Source organism: Mesitornis unicolor, unplaced genomic scaffold, assembly GCF_000695765.1.
Source record: "Mesitornis unicolor isolate BGI_N332 unplaced genomic scaffold, ASM69576v1 scaffold16883, whole genome shotgun sequence".
Classification (NCBI taxonomy): domain Eukaryota; kingdom Metazoa; phylum Chordata; class Aves; order Mesitornithiformes; family Mesitornithidae; genus Mesitornis; species Mesitornis unicolor.
In genome coordinates, this window is record NW_010175520.1 from 16,338 (window position 1) to 39,792 (window position 23,455).

Sequence of the window (23,455 nt, forward strand, 5' to 3'; positions counted from 1 at the left end):
TTAGGTGTGGTGAGACTATGAGCAGCCATTCTGGTTGATTTAAAAATGCTTATTTTAATGAGGAAAACTTCAGTAAAACTGCAGATGAGCGGCTGATCACCCAAGCCGAATGGCTTAGCATCAGACCCGAGGATGTACCCAGAAGATATGCCCTGTTGTGGAAAGCTTTTAGAGACACCTTACAGGTCTCTGCCTATTCTGCTACGGTAATCAAATCCTTCCCATGTTTATGTTTGCTCATCAGATGGGCCTACTTGCTCGTTTTATATCTAGGAGTCCATCTCTGTTCAAATAAAAGGCATATATCTGTTTGAGATGTTTAACTTGTTCTGCATGGGAGCCAAACAGCAGCGATAAGAATAGCAAACACAATGCACCAGAGCAGGAGAAGTCTGAGAGCTGACCGTGTGTCCAGAACTACAGCTACTTATTTAGGAATACATTGATAATTACAGTTATTTTCAATATGAGCTACTGTCCAATGGAAAAAATAACAGCTAACCCACATGTCTCTAGGCACAGGACTGGAAATAGGAGATAGCTACACCTTTTTCAGAATTATTTATCAGAATGATCATGTCCGCCTGCAGACAGACAAGAAGGGAGATGACGTGGTTCCATCTGCATTGCCAGAAGGCTATTCTTAATTTTGACGAAGAAAAAAACCTGCTAATTGGCTGCCCTCCTTTATGTTATTGTTGGATACGTAAAAAGGCAAAGCAAGACAAAGAACAAAGCCACCTTCACAACAGAGCTGCAGTTACTGCCAGTCGCTGTGACGTCTCAAGGTTTGGTGTATATCTCATGCTTCATTCACACAAACAAGTGCAAAGTACCTGAACACAGAGGTGAATGTTTTTTCTGATAAAGGAGGTGTTACTGTAAAATTCATGTCTTGGAAATTCCATAAGCGCTATGGCTCTGCTGTGGCATCTCTTTGTCCTCACTAATTAAGTCACATCCAGCATAAACAGGGACAGCCCAGAATGAAGCCTGGCCATATGCAAACAGGAGTTGGTTAAATAGGTGTCCCTGGAAGTGTTTCTGCAGTGGGAGCCTGAGAATGACGTTACCACTTTGTCTCTGCTCTGTCACTTGACACAGCGTGGTCCAATGGGACTACTTAAAAACGATGCATCCTTTTATTTCTAGGACAATTAGACTTGGAATTACTGTCCTTTGGTCCCCCACATCTGAAATGGCACTAGGAACCATCTGTAACTTTAGACATAAATGTGTGTGAAAATGCATTTGTCTTGTCTTGTTCCTTTCTGCAGTACCAGGACGACTTTGTTGGAAGTATACTTGACACAGTATGGAAGAGTTGAGTAACAGGAAGCTCAGTATAATATTAAATATTGTTAAACAAACATCAGCGTTGGAGCTCAGATCTCTCTTTCAGCAGTTATATGAAATGTTGGCATGAAGTACAGGACAGACAACAGAAGATATCTAGAAATAAACATGGACCCTGTATTACAAACTTACATATTAACTCCAGGGGACCAGGAGGGTTCTTGCTAACACTGCACAATGCTGCAGGGGAAAATTCCAGATAGCTTTCCAGATGCAACATTACACATCGAGACTTCTTCTTCTACTTAATTGCAGTGTAACAGAAAATAGTTCCCCCTGGCAGTCTTTAGCTGTCCTTTTCTGCAGGCTGCCTCAATGCAGGCTGAGAGCACCTCAAGAGCTGCTCCAAGGCAGAATTTGCCACTACCACCTCTTCTCACCACTTGGCTGTGGGCAATGCAATGTTCTGGTATGGCTGCATTTTACAGTCACTTTATGGTTATCGACAAGACACCTAAATGTGTGTTTCTGTCTCACTGAATGCTCTGTTGGGATTTGAAAGGAGACACAGGTTCAGGACACAGGTAAATCAGGCTCATGTTTGTAGGGAAGTGATATTCCAATTTTACATTGCGTCCCAAGGTACTTGTCCCACTGCTCAGTGAACTCCTGGCATTCACCTTGTTTGAGATAAAGTATTGTTAAGGCCCTTTATCCACCGTCCAACCGCTCTCCATTTCTGTCAGTGCAAAATGTGTGCAGAAATTTCCAGTCTCAGCATGCTGATATATCCCAATGTCAGTGATTTAAGGGACCATGCAAAAAAAAAGCTATCTAATTTTTTTTTAAAAAGCTAGCTAATCAAAAAGATCCACATTTTAGTGATGGCTCATTCTTTGACAGAGGTCAGCAAAACCAATTACAGACTGAAGTGTTTGAGCAGCTCTTTCCTGGGATTTTGTTAGGTCTGAAAGGTCCAGATTGTTCATTGTAATTCCCATCATTCTTCAGAAAGTTGGGATTTTGCTACAACCACCCAAAAATAATCCCTGTTTCTAACATTCTGACAAACCCAGGCTCCTTTTCTGCAAAACTGCCTTTCTCCCGCTATCCTTCATGTAAGAGTTGTCCAGATAACCTTTAATTCCTAAACCAGAGACTTGTTCATTTAAATCACTACCAAGAATGCTGGTTTTCACTTACAGAGATGTCAGCAGCAGACTTAGGAAAATGCAGAACATTTTTGCAGGAGCTACAGCAGCAGCTGGTACCGATTTCATTGTATCAAACCGTAAACTCCTCTGAGTTTCGTGTGGTTATTCGTGGAGAACAGAACGGGCTTTCTGAAAGACAACAAATGCCTTGGCATTTTTTTTACATGAAAATTGCCTGCAAATATGTTATGCTTAGACATCTCATTAGATTTATTTCAGGCATGTCTAAAAATGCAAGTCCAGAACCAAAAAGTGAAGTTTGTTCTGTAGGGTTTTTTGGTCAAATTTCTAGAAAACTGAAAATGAAATTATTCATGCTCCACCCAGTAGGAATAATGCAAAGTTGCGGTAAAATTGCTCACTTGAGAAGAAAAAAATGAGTACGAAAAGGAACTTTCCGGGCTAAGGAAGTATTAGAAGACCTCATGTAAGCTGTACTGGGTGGGTATTTGCTACCAGAAGCCCTGAGTTGCACGGCAGAGCACGACCTCCAGCAATGCACTGGGAAGAGTTGTGTGGGTTGAAATCCAAGCAAGTAAACCATGGTATTTCCCGCTGTGGAACTGCATCACTCTGCACTAAGAATCCAGCCTGACACTTGTCTTGTTTCTTGCAGCTTCTCACTGAGTGTTTTGGAAAAATCATTGCAATTTTGCTCCATGCCCAAGGACTGCGTGTGAACATCGTAATTCTCCCTGCGTCCCATCTCCTGCAGTACCAACTGATCAGCAGAAAGCTCTCAAAGAGGAGAGCGGTGCTTAATTGAGAGATTACTCTCAGGAGGTCGCTAATGAGGAACTGCAAAAATTATGAGGTGACAGCTCTTGCAGCTCTTACGAGTGTTTACCCACATGTTTGGCAGTTTTCTGGAGCCTGGTGGATGGCAGCACCCACAGAAAAGCAGAGCGGCACAAACAAATCAGGTGCTCAAATCAGCCCTTGAAGGCTGAGCAGCCTTCCTCTGGGATGTCACCCTGTGTGTCCCAACATTTGGGCTGAGATGCAGACCTATACAGTGTGACAGTGTTGGTTCCTACTCACTGACACGGATCAGTCATCTGCATGAAGTTGTTCCACTCTGGAGCTACAAATGCTGTGAGATAAGCTTATATTTGAAAAGAAACTTCTTCTCAGTGAGGGTGACAGAGCACTGGCCCAGGCTGCCCAGAGAGGTTGTGGAGTCTCCTTCTCTGCAGACATTCAAAACCCGCCTGGACGCCTTCCTGTGTAACCTCATCTGGGTGTTCCTGCTCCGGCAGGGGGATTGGACTGGGTGAGCTTTTGAGGTCCCTTCCAATCCCTGACGGTCTGGGATTCTGTGATTCTGTGAGGTACAGATTCCTCGGTCCCCTGTCCCCACTTTTACCTTCTGTTTCTTCAAGAATTCAGAAGCCAACTGAAATTGGAGGTGCTGTTTACCTCTGTCTTTGTGCTCATTGCTGTATCTTACCAGTCTATATTTTTTATACCAAAGTCTAGGTGAGCCACCTCATCTTTGCAAAGTGATTTAAATTAAATTTCTCTAATTACAAGCCATCATACAGATGGAGTCTTATCTGAGTGGACTGTTACTGTACAATATCAACCTGCTTTGCTTTTGAACAAATACTAGGGGGAAAAAAGAGCCTAGCTATAGGATTAGACTTGATGACTTTTTTGTCTGATGCCTTGAACTCCTTGTTTGTCCTTTGATAAGAAAATTTACGCAAAACTTTATCTATTTGGGTGCTGGAAGGTTCAACCTTTTCGGGACAAAAAGGCCCAGGGTAACACATAATAAACAAATAATATCAAATTCATTTTTAGCAAGGACAGTCCAAGTGTTGTAATCTTCTTCAGACCAAATGGAAATCTACAGATGCCAGCTCTAGGGTTAATATTTTACAGACACAGGTAGTAAAGAGTATATAAGCAAACGCTTTCCCTTCAATCTTCCTAGCACCTCTAAGTAATTTAGCCCACCTCATAATCTGCAGCCATGAAGTGGGTAACATTAATTTCATTTCTTTTCCTCCTTAATTCTGCTACATCCAGGAACCTGCAAAGAGTTGCTCGAGGGGCAGGTAAGAAAGGACTGATTGGTTGTCTTTGAATTCTTTGTTATGTCAATTTAATTACTTTAGTGCAATTTCACAAACAATTCTTGCGAGTCTGGTCCAAACTAATCAGAAAAAATTGGGTTGACTTACTTAAAAAGCAAGTGAATGAAGAAATCTGAGGAGATTGGGTAGGACACTCCAGACAGTGACTTAACTGGCCCAGTAAGTGTGGTGACGTCCCTTTGTACCACGAGTGTAGTGCACGCATGGATGGTGGTGGTTCAGAATCGGTTACTTTCCAGCATGGAGCTTTCCAGCACTCTGCTTTTGGAGGTGCTGTCTTTTGAAGGGTAGTTTGTAAGTGATCTCCTCACCAGTTAAAGGCAGTGGTTTCACACAGGTCACAAATCCAAAAACGTGCATCTCAGTCTGGGCTCTAAGAAGGCTAGCCAAAGATTTGCTGTGTCACTTCTCCCTGTAGTATTAGACTTCAGTCAAACAAATATTTCTGCAAGCAGTGCTAGAAATTTTTCCATTGAATTTTTTACTTTTTGTTTGAAACAGGAAAATACCTGTGTTTAACAAAGCTGAGTTTTCAGGAGCTGCCTGGAAATGCCAGTGAACAGCGTCAAAAAATCTTTAAATTACAATTTTCTGCACTAAACCCACTATTGGAATGTGGAATATGAATCTGCCAAGTTAATAAGTGTGTGTGCAGTGGTTACTCTGAATGTCTGAACTAAGGATGTGTTTCCAGAGGTAACTCTTGTGTTAGAATCCTGAAAATCACATGCTTGGATGCCGTCAGAAAGATGAGCATGTGTACGAGTTAGGTATCTGCAGAGAAAGAAGGAGTTCGAGGTGGCCTGAAGAAAGCCTTAGGTTGAAGTTCCTGGAGAAGCAGTGCAGGTTACTGGTGATACACCCAAAGGTGGGATTTTACAAGTGCTCAGCAATAGCTTGGCCTGTTCCAAAACAATGATGTTACTCCCTTAAGTGTAAGAGCTGGGTCAATGCTGAACACTTCTGAAACCCTGGCCCCAGGTGCCCCGAACATTGTCTTGAAGGGCTTTGGCACAGCAAACGTGACAGCGAGCATCATTGTTCTTTACTTATTGTTTTTCCTAGAGCACAAGAGTGAGATTGCCCATCGCTATGAAGATTTGCACGAAGAGACATTTAAGGCAGTGTAAGTGAATGGCCAGCTGACGTTTTCTGATTGTTTTCCATCTCTGTTGATATTGGACAAAAAGGGGAAACTAAAACACACTGTAGGAGCTAGTGAAGAGTGCCTACATCTGAGTGGAGCATGGCACCGGATTAGCCTTCTTACTGTTAGTATATGAACATTGCCAATATCTGAAGACCTGCAAAAGTCAGAATTACTTGCTTGCTCTCTGGGATAAGAGCTGCCTGCAAACCTTTGAGAAAACCCGTGTTTCTTACATGAAAAGAAAATAGGCTGAGTAATACAGTTCTGATAACCTTAGGATGGAGAGAAATTATGCTGGACTGAGGCATTACAAAAATCCCCAAACCAACCTCAAAAAACAAACCTGTGACAAGTTTTCTGAGACAATTCATTTTCTTTTGAAACTGGTTTTGGGGCTGGCAGAAGGCCTTGACAGAAACATAACTACTTCTGAGAGATCGTCATTTGTAACAGTGGCAAAACACAGCTTAGTCTATGGCACTTAGGAATACGCTGGTAAAAGTGAAAGAAAACTCAAATCACGGTCTTTTTGGTTTTGTTTCTAATCTACCATTCGAGACTTCTGTTCTTGGGCAGTAAGGTCAAAAACATTTTGCAGAAAGGACGTGAGAAAAGGCAGGATACGGGATCTGGTACCATGCTCTTCATGGTACACTGTTTAAGCACTTGTGCATATCATTTGACCAAGCGATTTAAACTCCAGGAGCACCTTAAAAAATAAGGACTGTTACGTTTCTTATCTCCATATTTCAAAATGTGCTTTGTGTTTCAGCTCCATGATCACATTTGCCCAGTATCTCCAGAAATGTTCTTATGATGGACTCTCTAAGCTGGTGAAGGACGTCGTTGATCTGGCACAGAAGTGTGTGGCCAATAAGGATGCTCCCGATTGCGACAAACCAATGGTAGGCAATGAGTTACTTGGTATTGCCTTACTCCTTGTTCTGTGCAGCTACCAGAATCACCCTCAATGCTCAGATTTTGGTGCTGAGACGAAGAACTCGTTTTTGTCAGAGTCTGAAACAATGATCTATGGAGTCATCTATTGGAGCCCAAAAACCAGACTTTGCCACATGAAGTCTAGCAATGCCTTCTAATAAATGTTATCATTCAACACAAATATCCTAGCTGCAAAATACAGCCCTAATTCTAGGTATCAAGGTGATCAAAGCGCATGGCTGGGCTGACCTGTAAAGGTATCTGTGCTAAGTAAAGGTATTTGGGTAAGAATGTTTTTTTCCCTAGGATTCCTCTAAGATCAGGCAACAAAAGAAGTTTGTAGGTATGTACAATTGCTGGATGTCCAGCTGGTTCAGCCAGGCCCTTTTAGCAAGTTGATGTGACTATATCAGTTCCCCTAAACGTTTCCCAAGCCGATCATGAAGTAGAACATCAAATTCTGCTTCGATTCATTGGAAAATTTACTTCAGTCAGATTATAAGTAAAATGAGATAGCTGTCTTGCACTGAATATTTTAAATTAAAATTATTTTTTAAAATAAGGCATTGTAGCAGTTTTGATATTGGACCACATAAAATAAAACTTTATGAAATTGTGTTGGAAACAAAGGATCACCCTGATGTGTGGTCTCAATCTTACGCAGTCAAAATGTATTTACTTTTCAGTCTGGGTTATCTTTTACACATAAATAGAATGTACCTTCCACTTTCTATAAACAATAATTCTGACGCTCAGCATCTCACTTGTAGCCCACCATTTTCCTGGATGAAATCTGCCAAGTGGAAAAGCTTCGTGACTCATACGGTGCAATGGCTGACTGCTGTAGTAAAGCTGATCCTGAGAGAAATGAGTGTTTCCTGTCATTTAAAGTTCACCAGCCAGACTTCATTCAGCCCTACCAAAGACCAGCTTCCGATGTGGTCTGCAAGGAGTACCAGGACGACAGGGTGTCACTTCTGGGGCAGTAAGAAACATACCCGTTTTGTCTCTCTAAGTATTCAGTTGTGTGGAAGAGAGATCCCCAAGCTATGCAGAGTGTGTGGACATGCAGCACATTTGAAAAAGTTGCAAGTATTCAACCTCACATCTGCATGTGTAAAACAGCTGCTCTGTTGTTACTTATCCAAAGTTCTGATCAGGTTTTATCATTCCACGTTAGAATGCTACAAAACCTGCTAGAGCGAGTTATTTCGTTCAAAAATGGGCTTTAAGGGATTGGGCTTGAGGGACTTTTTTTCCCCAAAAAACCCTGAAAAAACACAGTGTTTCCAGTATTGATTTAATAATGCACTAGCTCCAACTTCCCACTGGAAGTGGCTGGCAATATAAGGCGTTCATTCTTCTGTCACTGTTACTGAGTCCCGCTTTGGAAACAGTGAGATTTAGGAGAACATTTACCATGGCCAGGCATCATCTTAGCAAAGTAGATTATATTTCTAAATTAGAAATAAAAGTGATAGAAGTTGTAGGAGATTTAAGACCATTTGCTGTTGTCAGAGTATCTAACTTACGTTTTCTTTTTCCTTACAGTTTCGTCCATTCTGTAGCAAGAAGAAACCCCTTCTTGTATGCCCCAACAATCGTCAGTCTGGCTGCTGATTACGAGCATGCACTTCAAACCTGCTGCAAAGAGAGTGATGTCGATGCTTGCTTGGATGAAAAGGTAAACCAGATTTTCCACTGTGGATGAAAACTGAGCAGCTGGTCTGCAACGTAAAGGTTTCTTCTGGTCTTAGCAGCAATGCTCTTTAAAAAGTGAGAGGTGATTTTAAAAGGCCACTGTTAAATCATGGTTTGTAATTCTGAAATTGTGCTTTCTCATGGTGGTTTTCAGAATGCATTGGTATATAGCTTCATAGAAACTAAGATGGTAAAAGAAAGAATTTATTTTTTAAATGAAAAAAACAAAAGAATCAAACTGTCGATAATTAAGCTCGTCTTTTTGTCCCTTTGCTAAGACATTATCAGGCAGCTATAGTGCCACATGCATGTACTGAATCCAAATAACGGGTAGCACTTGGGATTGTTCATCTGCAGTAGCTGGAAGGCACGTTACCAGAGGGGCACTAGGGAACGACAGGGCTCACGTGGCAGCCTAACATGCCGTTGCCCATAGGTTGCTCCTGTTCTTCCCCTATTTGTTGCCCAAGTAAGTGGAGGAGAAAGAATGACCAAATGGGAGAATCTTCCTTTTTGTGCAGCTCTTTGTATGAAGAGCTTGTAGAGAAGAGTCAGGATTAATCATGTGTTAGCCCTATGGATCTATAGCAGATAAATTCCGCACAGCTTTGCTTTTTAGAGAACCACAGGCAAGATTTCAAGTTAGCCTGGAGGCTGACATGAGCCAAATTACCCTTTGTCTCAAACTCAGTCCTAGTGACTTCTGTGTAATCCCTGTGGTACTCTGAAAGAGAACTTAAGTTCCTTTCAATGAAATGGAAGTATCTGGGGAATGTGTGGAAGAATTTCATTGTGCCATAAGGTCTAGTGTATTGACTAGAAGTTGGATGCTGGCTTGTGAGCTGATAAGGTCTGCCAAAGGATTTCTCAGTTGCCTGGCTATTCATCAGAGCTAACTGGACCAGAATCTGCTGTGTTTCTGAAGTGGGGTTTTCAGACTTGCTTTTTCCTTCGATCCACTAGATGTAATCAGTTTTATGTGACAATCTGCATCCTGTTACTTTAGGCAACTACCATCAAAGAAAAAGCCAAGAAAATGAGTGTGAAGCAGCAGTACGTTTGTGGAGTCCGTAGCAAGTTCGGAGAGAGAGTTTTGCAAGCAGAGTAAGTTCCAATCAGTTTTTTATAAAAAGTAGGGTTGTTAACCTAAGCCTGAAACTACTCAAGAGGAAAATATCAGTATATACAATTCATTTCTGTATGCTGAGTTTGGAAACTGCACTCATGGTACTTCCTAGCATACTTTCAGCTGAGGACCATTGTGCAACAGGATAGAGATCAGTGGGTCAGTCTTTCAACAGTAGGCCAACAGCGATTTCTTAGCGACTTAAATGTAGAATTTAATTCTAGTCAGGCTTCTGCATAGGATGCTTTACGGTCGCTCAGAAGCAATGGGGAATTCTAGGGTGTGATTCTCACATAGCTCAGATAGAACAGAAGGATCACAAACTTGTTTCTGACTGTCTACTTTAAAGGACCTCTGAGTTACTGATGCAGGTGTTAATGCCCTTCTTTTCTAACCACCAGAGATCAGATGAGAAGAATGAATGAATATTCACTTGAAACAATACTGATCTAGAGTATGATAAGTGTTAGAGACATGCAAGGTTTCTGTTCAATATGGAGATTTAAAACAAGTGTATTTTTCTTCTTTTTCAATCTAGTAAACTTGCTCGCCTGAGCCAGAAATACCCCAAGACTCCATTCTCAGAAATTTTAAAAATTGTAAGTGATCTTAAGGGTGTCTACAAAGAGTGCTGTGAAGGGGACATGATCGAGTGCATGGATGACATGGTAAGCTAAATATTTTTCAAAAATGTTTACATACTTGAAAAAAGTGTAGGAAGACAATACATTGTGCAGCCATTCATTCACAGTCCAGGGAACTCACACTCAACACTGCTGGAAGGTTCCTCAGCCACTGAAAAACTCATGGGCAGCTCAGGTGACTGTTACTGACACTGGGTTTTGGAGCAGTTCCAGATCTAGCCCTTTGTCATTGCAAGGGCAAGGTGCAACAAGTGTGTGTGCGTGTGTGTGGTTGAAATCAAAACATCTATCGGGGAGATTGATGGTGTACATTCACTTCAAGTCAGTCACAAACAAAGCAAAAGAAAGCAGAGGCAAGAAGGCCACATTTTTTTTGCCATCCTGTTGTGTATGCTGCTATTAATCCAGCTTTCCTGTAGTGCCAATGATCTCTATGGGACAGCTTGCATGGGAGGATTAGCAAAACTGTGCAATAGCAACATGATTTAAATATTGCCTGTCCAGCTGAAACTTAAACACACTTCTTACACCAGCTGGTGTCCAGTGCTGCCTTTATGAAGCTCTGGGGTTTTTCGTATTTTGTCCTCTATCAGAACATGTGACAGGACTGAAAAGGTCAGTAAGGCATCCTCACCATTCAGTGACTTTCCTTGGCTTTCCAGAGTTGGTCTTCTCAAAGTTTGTAAGATAGGGAGGGAACCTCATTCTCCCCTGCACCCACGAACCTCTGTGCTCAACACACACAGGACACGCCTGTCCCTCTGATTATTCCTTTTTGTGTGGAGACAGCATTTCTTTAGGAAAGTGCTAAGTAAATAGGTGAGCTGAAGGAAAAGGGAAGAGTCTATAAAGATAAGAGGAGATTAATTAAGCTACCTTTAAATTATTATTTCAGAGCTTGTCTGATAAGATGTTTTAATTTTACAGGCAGAGATCATGACCTATATGTGCTCTAAACAAGATGTTTTCTCAAGTAAAATCGGACACTGCTGTGAGAAGCCAGTTGTGGAACGAAGCCAGTGCATTATTGAAGCAGAGTTTGATGACAAACCTGAAAATCTTCCTTCACTGGTTGAAAAATACGTAGAAGATAAGGAAGTGTGCAAGAGCTTTGAGGCAGGTCACGACGCATTCATGTCAGAGTAAGTAGTGCCAACAGTACATGTGCTTGTATTTGAACACTTCTGCAAATGACCCGCTGTCTCTTCTGGACTACGGCCTTTTGCACCGCTGGAACAACTGTTCTCTTGGGTGTTTCAAGTGCTGCATATGCAGAAAAGAGATGACCGCATGGAAGTCCGATGTAACTATTCAATCCTCGTTGAACTCCTAGTTTCTCATATGTGCTTTGTGACTGTTTCTGTTCAGTGTTGTCCTATTTATCAAAGATGAGTTTATCAGTGCTTTTCTTTTATTCAGGGGCCCTGTGTGTGTCCCCGTACATTATCTGCTTAAGTGTTCTGTCCTGGGGAACTATTTTGTTCCTCTCACACTTGCCCTGTTGGCAGAGAGCAGAACAACCAAAAAATCCTACTAAAACAAGCAAACAGCATTCCAAACTCATTGTCCACCTTACTTGATCTCATCTGAGAAACTGTCATTGCCAATCCCTGTGTTGTGCATGAAGAAAGCAGCCTGTTATGCAGGAGCTCTAATTCTGTCAGCCTGCGTGCCTTTTAGGTTTGTTTATGAACACGCACGAAGACACCCTGAGTTCTCCACACAGCTGATTCTGAGAATTGCTAAAGGATATGAAACACTCCTGGAAAAGTGCTGCAAAACAGACAACTCTGCTGAGTGCCTCGGAAATGCTGTAGGTGAAAGCTTTGTTTGCACATAACTACAATGCTTGGTTGGTACCTGTTGTGAAACAGTTGGGTTGAGAAGCTCCTATGGAAGAGCAGAAAGAGCATTTTGAGACACTAATCCCAGGGATGTTAGTATTGTGATGGGAGAGGGGCCCATGACAAACAAACAGATCACAGAGTAACTTCATTGGTCAGCTTATGGAATTTCAGACTAGTCTTACTCGGGCCTGATGCCTGCGTCTCTCAGAAGTGATTCTGCTTGTCCTGAAGATGAGGAAGAAGTGTTGGTTAGCTGAATTATTCTATGGGCTCCACTGCCTATATGGAGTATGGGTGCTCATGGATTATGATGGGAACCTGCATGGCCAGCTCACACAGAGACTCCTAAACTTAGGTCTCCGAATCTTGAACTGAATCACGCTCAAGCCGCAGTGCACATTGAGTCACTGACAGCTTTGGCCTAGAGATAGGAAGAGGGTATTCCCCTCACGGTTGATAAACCTATACTTCAAAAATATTCACCAGATTTAAACAAACAAAGTCCATTGTCTATAACGTACAGTCCGATGGATAATTAATTTAAATTAAATGTCAAAAATCTTATTGCCTTTTTAAATGACCGTGTGTTAGAACTGCAGACTCACATGAGAATCAAGTCCTCCCTACACTAGCCAGGCTATACTGAAGTGATCTACCTTGCAAAATGGGTATCTTATAGGTGATAAGATTTGGACGAGGTCAAAAAGTATATTTAAATTACTATTACGAGGATGTCCTGCTCTAATGTTACTAAGAAATTTACGCTTGCTTGCAGAAAGAGGAATTGAACAAACATATCAAAGAAACTCAGGATGTTGTAAAGACAAACTGTGACCTCCTCACTGCCCACGGCGAGAAAGAGTTTCTTAAAGCGTAAGTGTTTTCTGATTAATATTCTTGAGTGTTAACAATGATGCTGGCTGCTTCAGGCAAATTTAATTGGTCTTCACATCTGTTTTCACTTCACCAGTCTAACGCGGTAAAAGCATTCTTCAAACATGAGCAAACAATCATTTTGATACGATTTTTTTCAGACTTCTGATCCGCTACACTAAGAAAATGCCTCAGGTATCAACTGATACTTTGCTTGAAATTGGAAAGAAAATGACAGCAGTTGGCAATAAGTGCTGCCAGCTTCCTGAAGACAGACGCCTTCCTTGTTCTGAGGGATATGTGAGTACTTGTGTTTATGCTCTCTTCTCCTCTTGGAGATTTCTTACGGTCTCAAAAATGTCGAATTCTGGCAAGACTGTAAACTCACAATGATTTTCATAAACCCTGAGGTAGGCATCTAGCAGAATTTGAAGTCTGTTCATTTATAATGGACGTGAGAATCTAAATAATTCTCTCTGATGGTAGCCTGTGAAAATTTTAGTTAAACTTTGCTCTCCCTCAGAAAGCAAATGTTAAGTCGACCGGGTCTGTGTCAGCTCACATTTGGAAAAGCTAAACAGTCTCTTAAAAGAAAACCAGTCTTGCTGATTGTAGCCTAATGGACAGACTGTTTGCAGATTAAGAAATGCCCAACTCCAAGAATATGTATTTATTTTAAATTTTAAGACCGTGCCATTGGAGGTGGTTGGATCCACATCCAGCTGTGCTAGTGTGACACAAACATCACGTATTTCTTCTGTTATTGTAGAAGGTGCAACTTAAGTTTGTCCTTCTTTCCTTCTCTTTTCAGCTGAGCATTGTGATTCAGGACATGTGCAGAAGACAGGAGACCACACCTATAAACGACAATGTCTCACATTGCTGCAGCGACTCCTACTCTTACAGGAGACCATGTTTCACTGCCATGGGAGTAGATACCAAATATGTGCCTCCAGCATTCAACCCTGAGATGTTCAGCTTTGATGAAAAACTGTGCAGTGCTCCTCCTTGCAGTGCTCCTCCTGCCGAACAGGAGTTAGGGCAGATGAAGTAAGCTAACAGAAATACCTTCTAGAAAAGCTTCTGAAGCATAACGCTTTAGAGGGAACAGAATGAAGCTGCAAACCCCCTGTTTTGTCATCTGATGGGGACTTCAGTAGCAGCATAGAGATAACCAGATGGAACTATGAGTTTGTACTGCGCTTGTCAGCGCATAACATCAAATAGTTCAGAAGCGGCAAAACAGGGTATTTTATTTTCTTCAAATGAAATCAGTGCCTCAGCTGACTGGTTTCATGTAGGTCCATTGCCAGTGCAAGTCTTTGCCAATGCATGTATTTAATTAAGGCAACCTAGAGATCATTTCAATAAGTTCTTTCCTGCCTGTAACCAGTATAACAAAAAGCTAACAGATGGTTGTGGTAGACTAGGAGTTTGGAGTCACAAGTAGGCACAGGCCTCTCTAGGCAGGACAAAAGAAACTCATAAATGAGCTGTACCTGCATCGAATGGCCTCTTTTAAAGTGGGAAAGCAAACTACAACAGGTAGCACTAAATGTATTGTGGCTTTGTTTTCAGATTGCTTGTCAACCTCATTAAACGCAAGCCCCAGATGACAGAAGAGCAAATAACGACAATCGCTACTGGTTTCACTGCCATGGTGGACAAATGCTGCAAGCAACCAGATATTGAGACATGCTTCGGGGAAGAGGTATTTCCTATCATCTTTAAAGAAATAATATATATGTATACAGGAAACTTGAAACTCATTAGGAAACCATGCACTACAAAAATGGTTCTGCAGTCTGCTGTAGTTACTTGTCCATGTGCCCTTACAATAAATTTGCCTGCAGAGCATAACGTGCATCTTAACTGTGCAGATTATAGTCACAGATTATAGTCACTGCACCATTTTATGTGGAAGGTTTGTCCCATCCTCTGCTCTAAGCAGGGCTAAATTCGAGATTAGCTAAGGTTGTTCAGGGCCTTGTCCAGAAAAGTTGAATATTTACAAGCCATAGTTGAAAAATATGTATTTGTAGAATTGAGACCCTATTTCTAGCATACATAAACTTCCTTTTGTGCTACATATTCTTATAGAACTCTTAAGTATTACCAGTATAAGGTGTAGCTGGATCAATTAACAGAGACGCCCAGCAAATATAGATATATTGATAGACGGAGTCCAGCTGATTATGTCCTATGAACTTGTTTTTTCCCAAACTCATCAACCACAAATACGCTCGTTCATTCCACATTTACTTATCTCTCAAGTAACCACAGGAGAAGTTTTTCTGTAGCTGTATTGCTGAGCAAGTGCAAAGCATTTACAGGAAGTATAAATGACAAGTTTCGAGCAGCAACCTCATTATCATTTGAGGCATAGCAGTATATTACTGACAGCTTGACCTGCTTATTGATTGAATTATTTTTTAATTATAACCAAAGTATTGCATAAGTAAATATATTAGGAAGACTTAGGAAGGAAGTCTTTTGTCTGTAGTGCATTCTGAAAGTTGATTTTCTACCTTTGCAAGACTGAAAAATACCCACTATACAAGAGTGCACAGGTTCTAAGGTTGGAGAGTTCTGTTAGCATTATCCTTTGAGCCCTGACACAGACACATGTCATAGTCCATCAAAGTTCCTGCTCAAGCACTACATACTCTCAACCCCTTTGGTTCCTCTCTCAACTTTTTGTTTTCCTTTTCCTAGGGTGCCAACCTAATAGTCCAGAGCAGAGCCACATTAGGAATTGGCGCATAACAAGTGGTAGGTAACAGCAGTAATGCATAGATATCGGGTCATCTGCCTGTCCATCCGCCCCCCCCGCCCACGCTTCCACACATTTAACTCCTTCAACTGAAAAAAGGATCTAGCTTCCCTTGAACCACCAGACGTCTGCTTTTTCTAACTGGTGGTTTACCGTCTGCCATTACATAGCATACAGAAAGTTAAAGTACTGCTAGTGTGCTGCCATTTCACAAAATGATCCCTTTTGTTTTTCCAATCTAGGTTGCCAGTGGAAAAAAATATGAAGAAAAATGCTTCTGTATAACTTCTCCTGCCCATTACCTTCTTTCTTTTGGTTTTGAATGAGTATTTCATGAATCTTCAGTGTTTTGTCAAACCACATGCTTTTCCAGAAAGTTTTCAATTCTATGACTTGGAAGAAAATGAATAATAAATAAAAGCTTTATAAATCTGCATCTGACCTTGTCTGCTGGTGACTCCCGTAAGGCAAAGTTCTGCAGGCTCCCTACACCACATGTTTGCTGATACTGGTATATATGGACAGGGATCCCTTTCTTTCTTCTTCTTCTCCTATTTCTTGCTCTTGTAAAGTATATATGAGATAACATGGAAGATGGTAGCACATTTAGCTAGGCTTTAATACCATGATTCAATTCCAGGTTCATTTTGTGCTTTACTTCAGCAATGACAATTACACAGTAAGAGAATGTTCAAGGGAACTGGTCAGTCTAAATAACGTGGCTATCAACATGCTCTTAGAAATAAAAAGATTTGGTTTTACATCAGCCACAAATTGAGTCTCTCTTCACTTGCAAAGAGTTCCCAACAGATCTGCTTTTAGACACTTCTTTTTATGTCTGAAGTTGTTTTTAAAACAGCTTTTAACTTTAGAGATACCTCTTGAAAAGCCCAGAATCTAAACCATGCCCTTCATTACCAGAAGCTCTTAAGAAAGAAATTTTTCAGTTCTGTGCCACTAAAGCAGCATGACTTTTCAGTGCATACTTAGTTTTGGTCCTTGAACACAAACCCCCCACATCATCTACATTTTAACAAGGGCCCTTGCATAACCCTTGTGTAATAAAGCATTTCGTAAGGGCAGTTTTTGAGGCCTTGAAACTCTTTGTGCCCTCACTGGGAATCTTCTCTAGAGCCACAAAAGTGCATGCAGAATGAAACATTCAGAGACACGGGGTTGAAAATTTGAAAGGAGGAATCATCAACCTTGTTATGATTGGAAGGTTTGAACATTCAGTCACTGTAAGACATCATTATGTATTGCTTCAGAGGAGTTTCTGTGAGCCCAAGGCATTCACAAACATCTCATTCAAGATGTAAAGTTTTGTGAATTTGAGCAGGAATCACGTCAGCTGCAGTTAAGCACCTTTTCCCTTAGTTTAAAGGAGCACAAACAGTCATAAAAGCCCCTCCTGTTACCTAATCCCCATCCAAAACACTGACAGTCATTCACTGGAACTGGGCCTAACCTGCTCTAGGACAGTGGAGCTGGAGCTAATCAGGACAAGTTAAGCTCGTCCAGTGAGAAGTCTGAAGCACAGAAATCAGCACTAGCCCCATTAAATTCATTCATTAGATTTCAATCTTTACAAAAACCCAGGCCCTATCACATTATGATTCTCCCGTGTGCTGGTTCGCTTCCTGTGGCATCTGGTACGGCTTTTTAACTGCGCCTTGAGTAATTCCAAGTACCAAGCGGGTTAAGGATTCGGTTAAGTTGCAGTCATTGAAAATTTATTTATTGATGCATTTGTAATTTTGCTGGCTCCAGAGAGATACAGAACTCATATATAAATTATTTCCAGTCTGCATTTAAGAAGAATAATGTGTCAAGAGAGCAGAGTTGAGTCAAATATCAATAGACCAAAACTATGTGAAAAGAATTGATTCTCCCTCACTCCACTGCCATTTGTACAATTCCAAGGAACCTCTGTTCCACTCTTGTGTCTCTCAGCTCATAAGAAGACAGAGCACCACACCAAGCTGCAGCGCTTGGAGTATCTTAAGCCTCAGTGTCAATGTGGTTTTGAAAATTGCTCAGCATGGGAACAAAATCTCTTAGGAAGTAATCTCCCTTGTATTCCTGGGGCTCTTTTGGGCTGTGTTTCTCCACACCTGATACATTTTTGCTCCTCTGGGTTTCTTTGTAATGCGGTTGCTTTACTTTTTTCTTTGTAGAGGCTGAGTTCAGAATGCAGAGGAGTAAGCACACCTGCCCCTGTAGCTGAGACTGCACTTGTACACAAGTATTCTTTAACCACTTAAGTGTCACCCCAAAAGGTAGGAGAACCTCCTCCTGTTACCTGGAACGTATTTCAATTTCTGCTACCAAACCAACAACAGCTTCAAATTTCAGAAAGGCTGACTGTCATGATAACTGTTAGCATGGCACCTGTGGCTTGTTTTCATCCAGCACCTTTCGTTAAGTTATTTCAAAGAGCATTTTAGGTTTTATATTCCTTCTATGGCAACTTCTAGTCCCTAGGTCTCACTGAGAACTACATAAGTATCCAAGGGACAAAACAAGTCAAAACCCAGCACATCAGTTTTCAAGCAGACATGAGTTTTCTGAAGGCCCCTCTCCCTGCCTGTGAGTAACCAAGTTTGCAGCTGTGTGCCCAGTCAGCCTTTTCCTGTACTGTGACAGTCCCCTCAGCAGGTCTGCTGCTACCTGATGTGCCCCAGAGATGCTGACATTTGCCATCTCTCTCTGGGTAAAGAGAAAAACGCCTTCCCTGGGAAGGAAACAACAGAATGCTGTGGTAATAGGCAAAGATCTAAAACAGCAAGACCTTCATGGTACTGAGTAACACGAGGAGTTACACACCTTGTAGTCTACTCCTGTTTGTATGCCCCATCTGCCTTCTATTTCCTATACACTCTAATACATCGATACGTAGTGTAGTTTGGGATTGACTGTTACGCCTCAGTAACACGCAGGCTAATTTTTCATTTTTTTGTATGGCCATATCTCTTTCTCATACATCCTCTATACAGGTTAATAAAGCCATGACCACTGCACCTCTAATGCTCACAAAAACGATTCCCATTAATCAGGTTTTCCAGTCTCTGGAGAAGGCCTGATGGGAGCTACGCACCCATCCTTTACACAGAATCCCAGAATTGTTAAGGCTGAAAGAAACCTCTAAGATCATCAGTTGGGCCCAACACCACCATGCCCACTAAACCATGTCCTGAAATGACAAGAAACACAATTTTGGCAGCACCAGCCATCAACACTAATTGACAGAAATCACCTCAAGGTCAACTCCTCTAAATTAACTTACTTGCTGTACGTAGATTTCTTATGCTAAGACAGAGAAATAAACAAACACAAAATCATTAAGTTTTAACAAATGCAAAACCTACCATTGCTGGTCACAGAAGGTCTTCCTGCAGATCCCAAAGTTTTCAAAGGAACAGCCGGCTCCAGGAGTTAAAAATGCTATTTTTCTCCTAAGTGACTAGAGGGCAAGGCCTTTATTCTATTGCTCCTGGAGGGAAAGGTTAAGGAGCTACATCCACTGCCTTCTGCCTCCTCCTTCAGTCTCTAATTACACAGCATCTGCATCCATCAGACTCCCCTCCCATCTGCCCTAAGCTCCTTACTTTCTTTATCTCTGAATTATTCAGGCACCTTTTCCTCTCCGTATCTCTACCACACTCAGAATCATAAAGTGGCAGTTGTCTTGTCTGTAGGTACAATTTCCAATAGCTTTCAAAACTGTAGGTATTGCTAGAGGGATTTTTAGTGGCATCCCTAAAAGGTTTTTCATCTCTAGGTGACTGGGGTAAGTTGGATCTCCTGTTCATGGCAGTTCCAGGTTAATTCCTGATTTCTCATGGTCTCTCTGAGGCTGCTGAAGGGTCATGACCTTTAGGTCCCAGTTGCTCTGCATTCATTGTGATTATTTGGGAGCTAGGGTTAGTGTCCTGATTGAGGAGTGTCTCCTGTCAGAAGGCTTGTTAGCTGTGGGCTTATGGGGATTCCTTTAACGAGTGCTTCAGCTTTCACCTGAACATCTGAGAACATCCCCATCTTTGGAAATGCCAAAGCAAATAGGAAGATTACTGGGTAGTGTGAATGTTCTTCCAGACCTCTGTACCAGCTTACTATGCCAGCCCCAGTAAAAATGCAGTAGAGTGTGCCTGGGGCATGGCAATGGGCACATTTCTGGGTTTTCAACAAAAATCCTCTTGGTTGCCCTTTCTGCTCTCAGACAAGTGTCATGAAACCTTTACAGCTGCATCAGATGAAAAATGCACAAAGTTTTTTAAATGTCCAAGATGTCCACTCATACATTTGGACACACATTTTCTTTCAGAAACAACCTATTTGACTGCCTAGGCCTGCTCACTGTTCCCTCATGCTCAGGGTATCCCTTGCCTGGGATGTACTTACAGAGGATGTACTTTTCTGTTAATTATGAGTAACTATACTGCCATAGTCACTGCCATCTAAATAACTTCATCCCGTTTTTGGTGGCTTTTGGTTCATGATTTATTACTGGTTTTTCCCCTCAAAGACTGTGCCAGCAGTGCTCACCTCTGCCTGAGCCATTAATTACCAGTACAGAGCAATAATCAACAAATACTGTCTGTCTTCACCACTGATCCCCCCAAAAAGAAGGGGCGGAGGAGAGCACAATGTTAAGGTTAAACCAAGTTATACTTTACATGAAGCCCTGTAACCCCGTTCTTAATTTGCACCATTTCTTATGTAGGTGGGCAAAGCTAAAATCTGAATTTACAAGGTCTTTTCAAACTGTCCCCTCTAAATCACAAACCTAATACTTTGTCAAACACATTTTTTAGCAAAGGTGGGCGCAGTCTGGGAGCCCTCTCCAAGTTTTAATGGATGTTAATTGATGTTTGTTTGGTTAATTGTTCACAGACACACAGCACATGAATTATTTCATTGCCTTCTGTCATCTTTGTTTCCAAGGTCTCCTGTGTGGTCAACACCACAAAATAATCCAGAATAATGAAAGGGATATTGTTCATTTCCTTTTTTATTTTTCTCTAGTTTTTCTACATGCAAAAACCAGAAAAGATTTGCTCAAATTGCAGGTAAGAACATCCTAATTGAATTGCTTTCCTTCTTACAATGTCCTTACAAGGTGTTCAGCTGTGCCAGTAACTGGCTGGAGTTAATTTTGTGTGAAATTTCATCATGAACTCGAAGTGAAATACCCTTAATTTCAGTTGACTGAAGTACATACAGTATGCTGACTACTGTAAATTAAACATTAGGCTTCGGAGATTTTGGGGTTGTGTTTGTTGGTTGGTTGGTTTTGTGTTTGTTTTTCTTCAAGCAGGAGGAACTGTACTTTGACAATTCTGATATCACTTTTAAAATAAGTAAAAAGATGAGACAAATTCAGTGAAAATTATTTTAATTTTCAACGAAGGGTTCATTATATTTAGACAAAATGTGGTTTTATTTAGGAAAAAAAAAAGGAGTGCTTTACAGAAATTACCCAAATCCCCAAAGAATTTAATTTTAAATGGCATTTTTCAGCATATGGGAACATACAGATTATCAAGCTCAGAAGTAAATACCTAAGGCTTGAAAGAATGCAGTGTTACTTTGGACATCCTAGCAGCACAACCCTCGATTACCTGCATGGTACATCCTTGGCATTTAGCCCTGGGGATCAGGGAGCACGGCTGGGGCTGGACACCTTGTCCTTGCTGAGAATATTAATCCTAACCAGTGGCTCATAGCAATCAAGGGAGAGCAAAAAGAACCCTCAAAAACAGATCACCAACCCTGCAGACACAGAAATATTTTATTATCAGTTATCATTGGCAATTACAAAACAGAGCAGAAAAGCCAGGAAGCCTCTTGGATTCAAATAGTAGGAACCACACAAGGAGTTTTCATCTGAAGTATTGATAACTTTTGGATAGGAGAACATATATAAAAATAACTCACTCAAGAGGAGAAATAAACCAGGAAGGACAGAGATTTCTGGAACCACACTCTATAACCTGAATGAATAATGAACTCTGCTGGACATTTCCTTAAGAGAATGCACTCAATTATGTGCAAGAGCATCAAAGTCCCTCGGAAAATTTCCTCCCGATGACTTGACTTTGGTTTTGGTTGCTGAAGTCTGAGAAAGCAAATGTCAGAGTGCCTGGAAGTTAGAAATGTCCCTGTTTCACAAAGTACTTGCTGCTTCAGGGCCATCATCGCATTTTATCAGTGGCTCCAGAAGTGTTGTGACAAAATCATGGCTCAGCAAGTGAACAGAGTCGCTCATCCACACACTGGTGTGGTGACAACGAGGAGACACGAGAGTGCTTTAAACCACTGCTAGGAAATTAATATGAATTAAGGTTATCTTTCCAGCCAACCCAGACTGACAAGTAACCATCACAGGGAATCTTGCCCCAGAGTGAAACAAATTGAGGATTTATATACACACACGTGGGTGTATTTTAAAGGAATTTGAATTTATAAAATCATACATGAGACTTCCTATACAGCCCCGTCTTTCTGACGCTGTTTCCTCTCTTTACTTTTGTTCTCGTAGGATAAGATCTATCAGCAAACCTTCATGAAGCCTGTGGTGCAGTGGCTGACTGCTGTGCTGACCCTGGAATAAATCAGCTTTGTCTAACTTTCAAAACTCCCAATGAATACTTCCTTCAACCACACCACAGCCTGGGTATGCTGCTCAAGGAGAATCAGGACAACCAAGTGTCATTGCTGGAACGGTGAGGAAACTCTCTTCTCTGTTTTCCCAAGACAAGTAAAAATTCTCAAGAAGCCTTGAATTTAAGAGAGCACAAAAGGGAGAAAAAAATCTTAAGTATGGGAGTGAGGATTTCTCTGTTGTAGAACTCTTGAAGTCTTTGGCTATCTTCATATTTTTGAATGTGTGTATATATATACATATATATACATATATACACACATATATGTGTGTGTGTGTATTTGTGTATATATGTGCCTTTAAATATGGAGTGTTGGTAACCATTTGGGGCTAAAAACACAAGGAGGCATACGATTCACGATTCATTTGGGTCTTCAGCAGATGCAAGAGTAGATCTTGTTCCTTCTTTTACTACAACACTACTGCTTAGAAGCTTTGTGCAGCATTACAATGGCTTGTACATTTTCTTTTCATTACAGATACATTCGTGTGGTCACAACAAAGTCTGCTTTTCTTTATGCTCCTCCACTTGCTCTGGCTGCCAACTCTGAGTCTGCAAACAGCCCAGTCCCAGCATTTGCTCGAATCTAAAGGTATTACCCTTTTCTTCACCCAAACAAAAAGGTATTTTGGCTTTGTTAAGCACTTTTGTTTGTTGAATTATTTCAGCTGTAACTTCAAGTGCATTTTTTTCCCCTGCTGCAATGATTTAAAAAAATCAAATCAAATCAAAAGCCTCTGGATCCAAATAATGTCAGACTTACAGAAGAAAATACATTCTCAGGGGGTTGTGTCCATTTGTGAATCAAGCACATTTTACTAAATAACGCTCATCATTGTAGCTTGTTCAGATATGGAAGGGAATCAGTAGGAATTTAGCAGGATTTATGAGTACAATGGCGAGATTCTGAAGTTTGAAGAGGCAGGTTTCACAGCAAAGTGGCCAAACACTGGACATGCTGAATTTGAAAATATGTTAAAGAACAGAGATAGGAAATAATCTGTGACTCACGGACCATTCGTAAGCAGAAGATTTTCCAGAAGTGTGCTGGTTCCAGTGCTGCTTTCCAAGTTAAATCTTTCTGATTTCAGCATAGAATAGAATTGGTGCTGGAGCTCTGCTGCT

The 23,455-nt window shown here is 41.2% G+C and overlaps 1 protein-coding gene across 1 annotated transcript; it reads left to right on the forward strand.

The window, feature by feature from the left end:
* The first annotated feature begins 4,445 nt into the window (after positions 1–4,445).
* ALB (albumin) lies at positions 4,446–16,099 on the forward strand. Its single transcript, XM_010181419.1, has 15 exons — positions 4,446–4,573; positions 5,678–5,738; positions 6,535–6,667; positions 7,472–7,686; positions 8,253–8,385; positions 9,409–9,506; positions 10,067–10,196; positions 11,100–11,314; positions 11,853–11,985; positions 12,795–12,892; positions 13,054–13,192; positions 13,704–13,942; positions 14,471–14,603; positions 15,608–15,664; positions 15,908–16,099. Exons 1-14 carry the CDS (start codon positions 4,489–4,491, stop codon positions 15,656–15,658), a joined length of 1,863 nt encoding a protein of 620 aa, XP_010179721.1. The 5' UTR covers positions 4,446–4,488; the 3' UTR covers positions 15,659–15,664; positions 15,908–16,099.
* The last annotated feature ends 7,356 nt before the right edge of the window (positions 16,100–23,455 follow it).

Excerpts from the sequence above, each read along its gene's own strand:
- ALB (XM_010181419.1), top strand. The coding sequence starts at position 4,489 with ATGAAGTGGGTAACATTAATTTCATTTCTTTTCCTCCTTAATTCTGCT. Across the intron at positions 9,507-10,066 it reads GAGAGAGTTTTGCAAGCAGA|TAAACTTGCTCGCCTGAGCC; the intron begins GTAAGTTCCAAT and ends TTTTCAATCTAG. Across the intron at positions 13,193-13,703 it reads TTCCTTGTTCTGAGGGATAT|CTGAGCATTGTGATTCAGGA; the intron begins GTGAGTACTTGT and ends TTCTCTTTTCAG.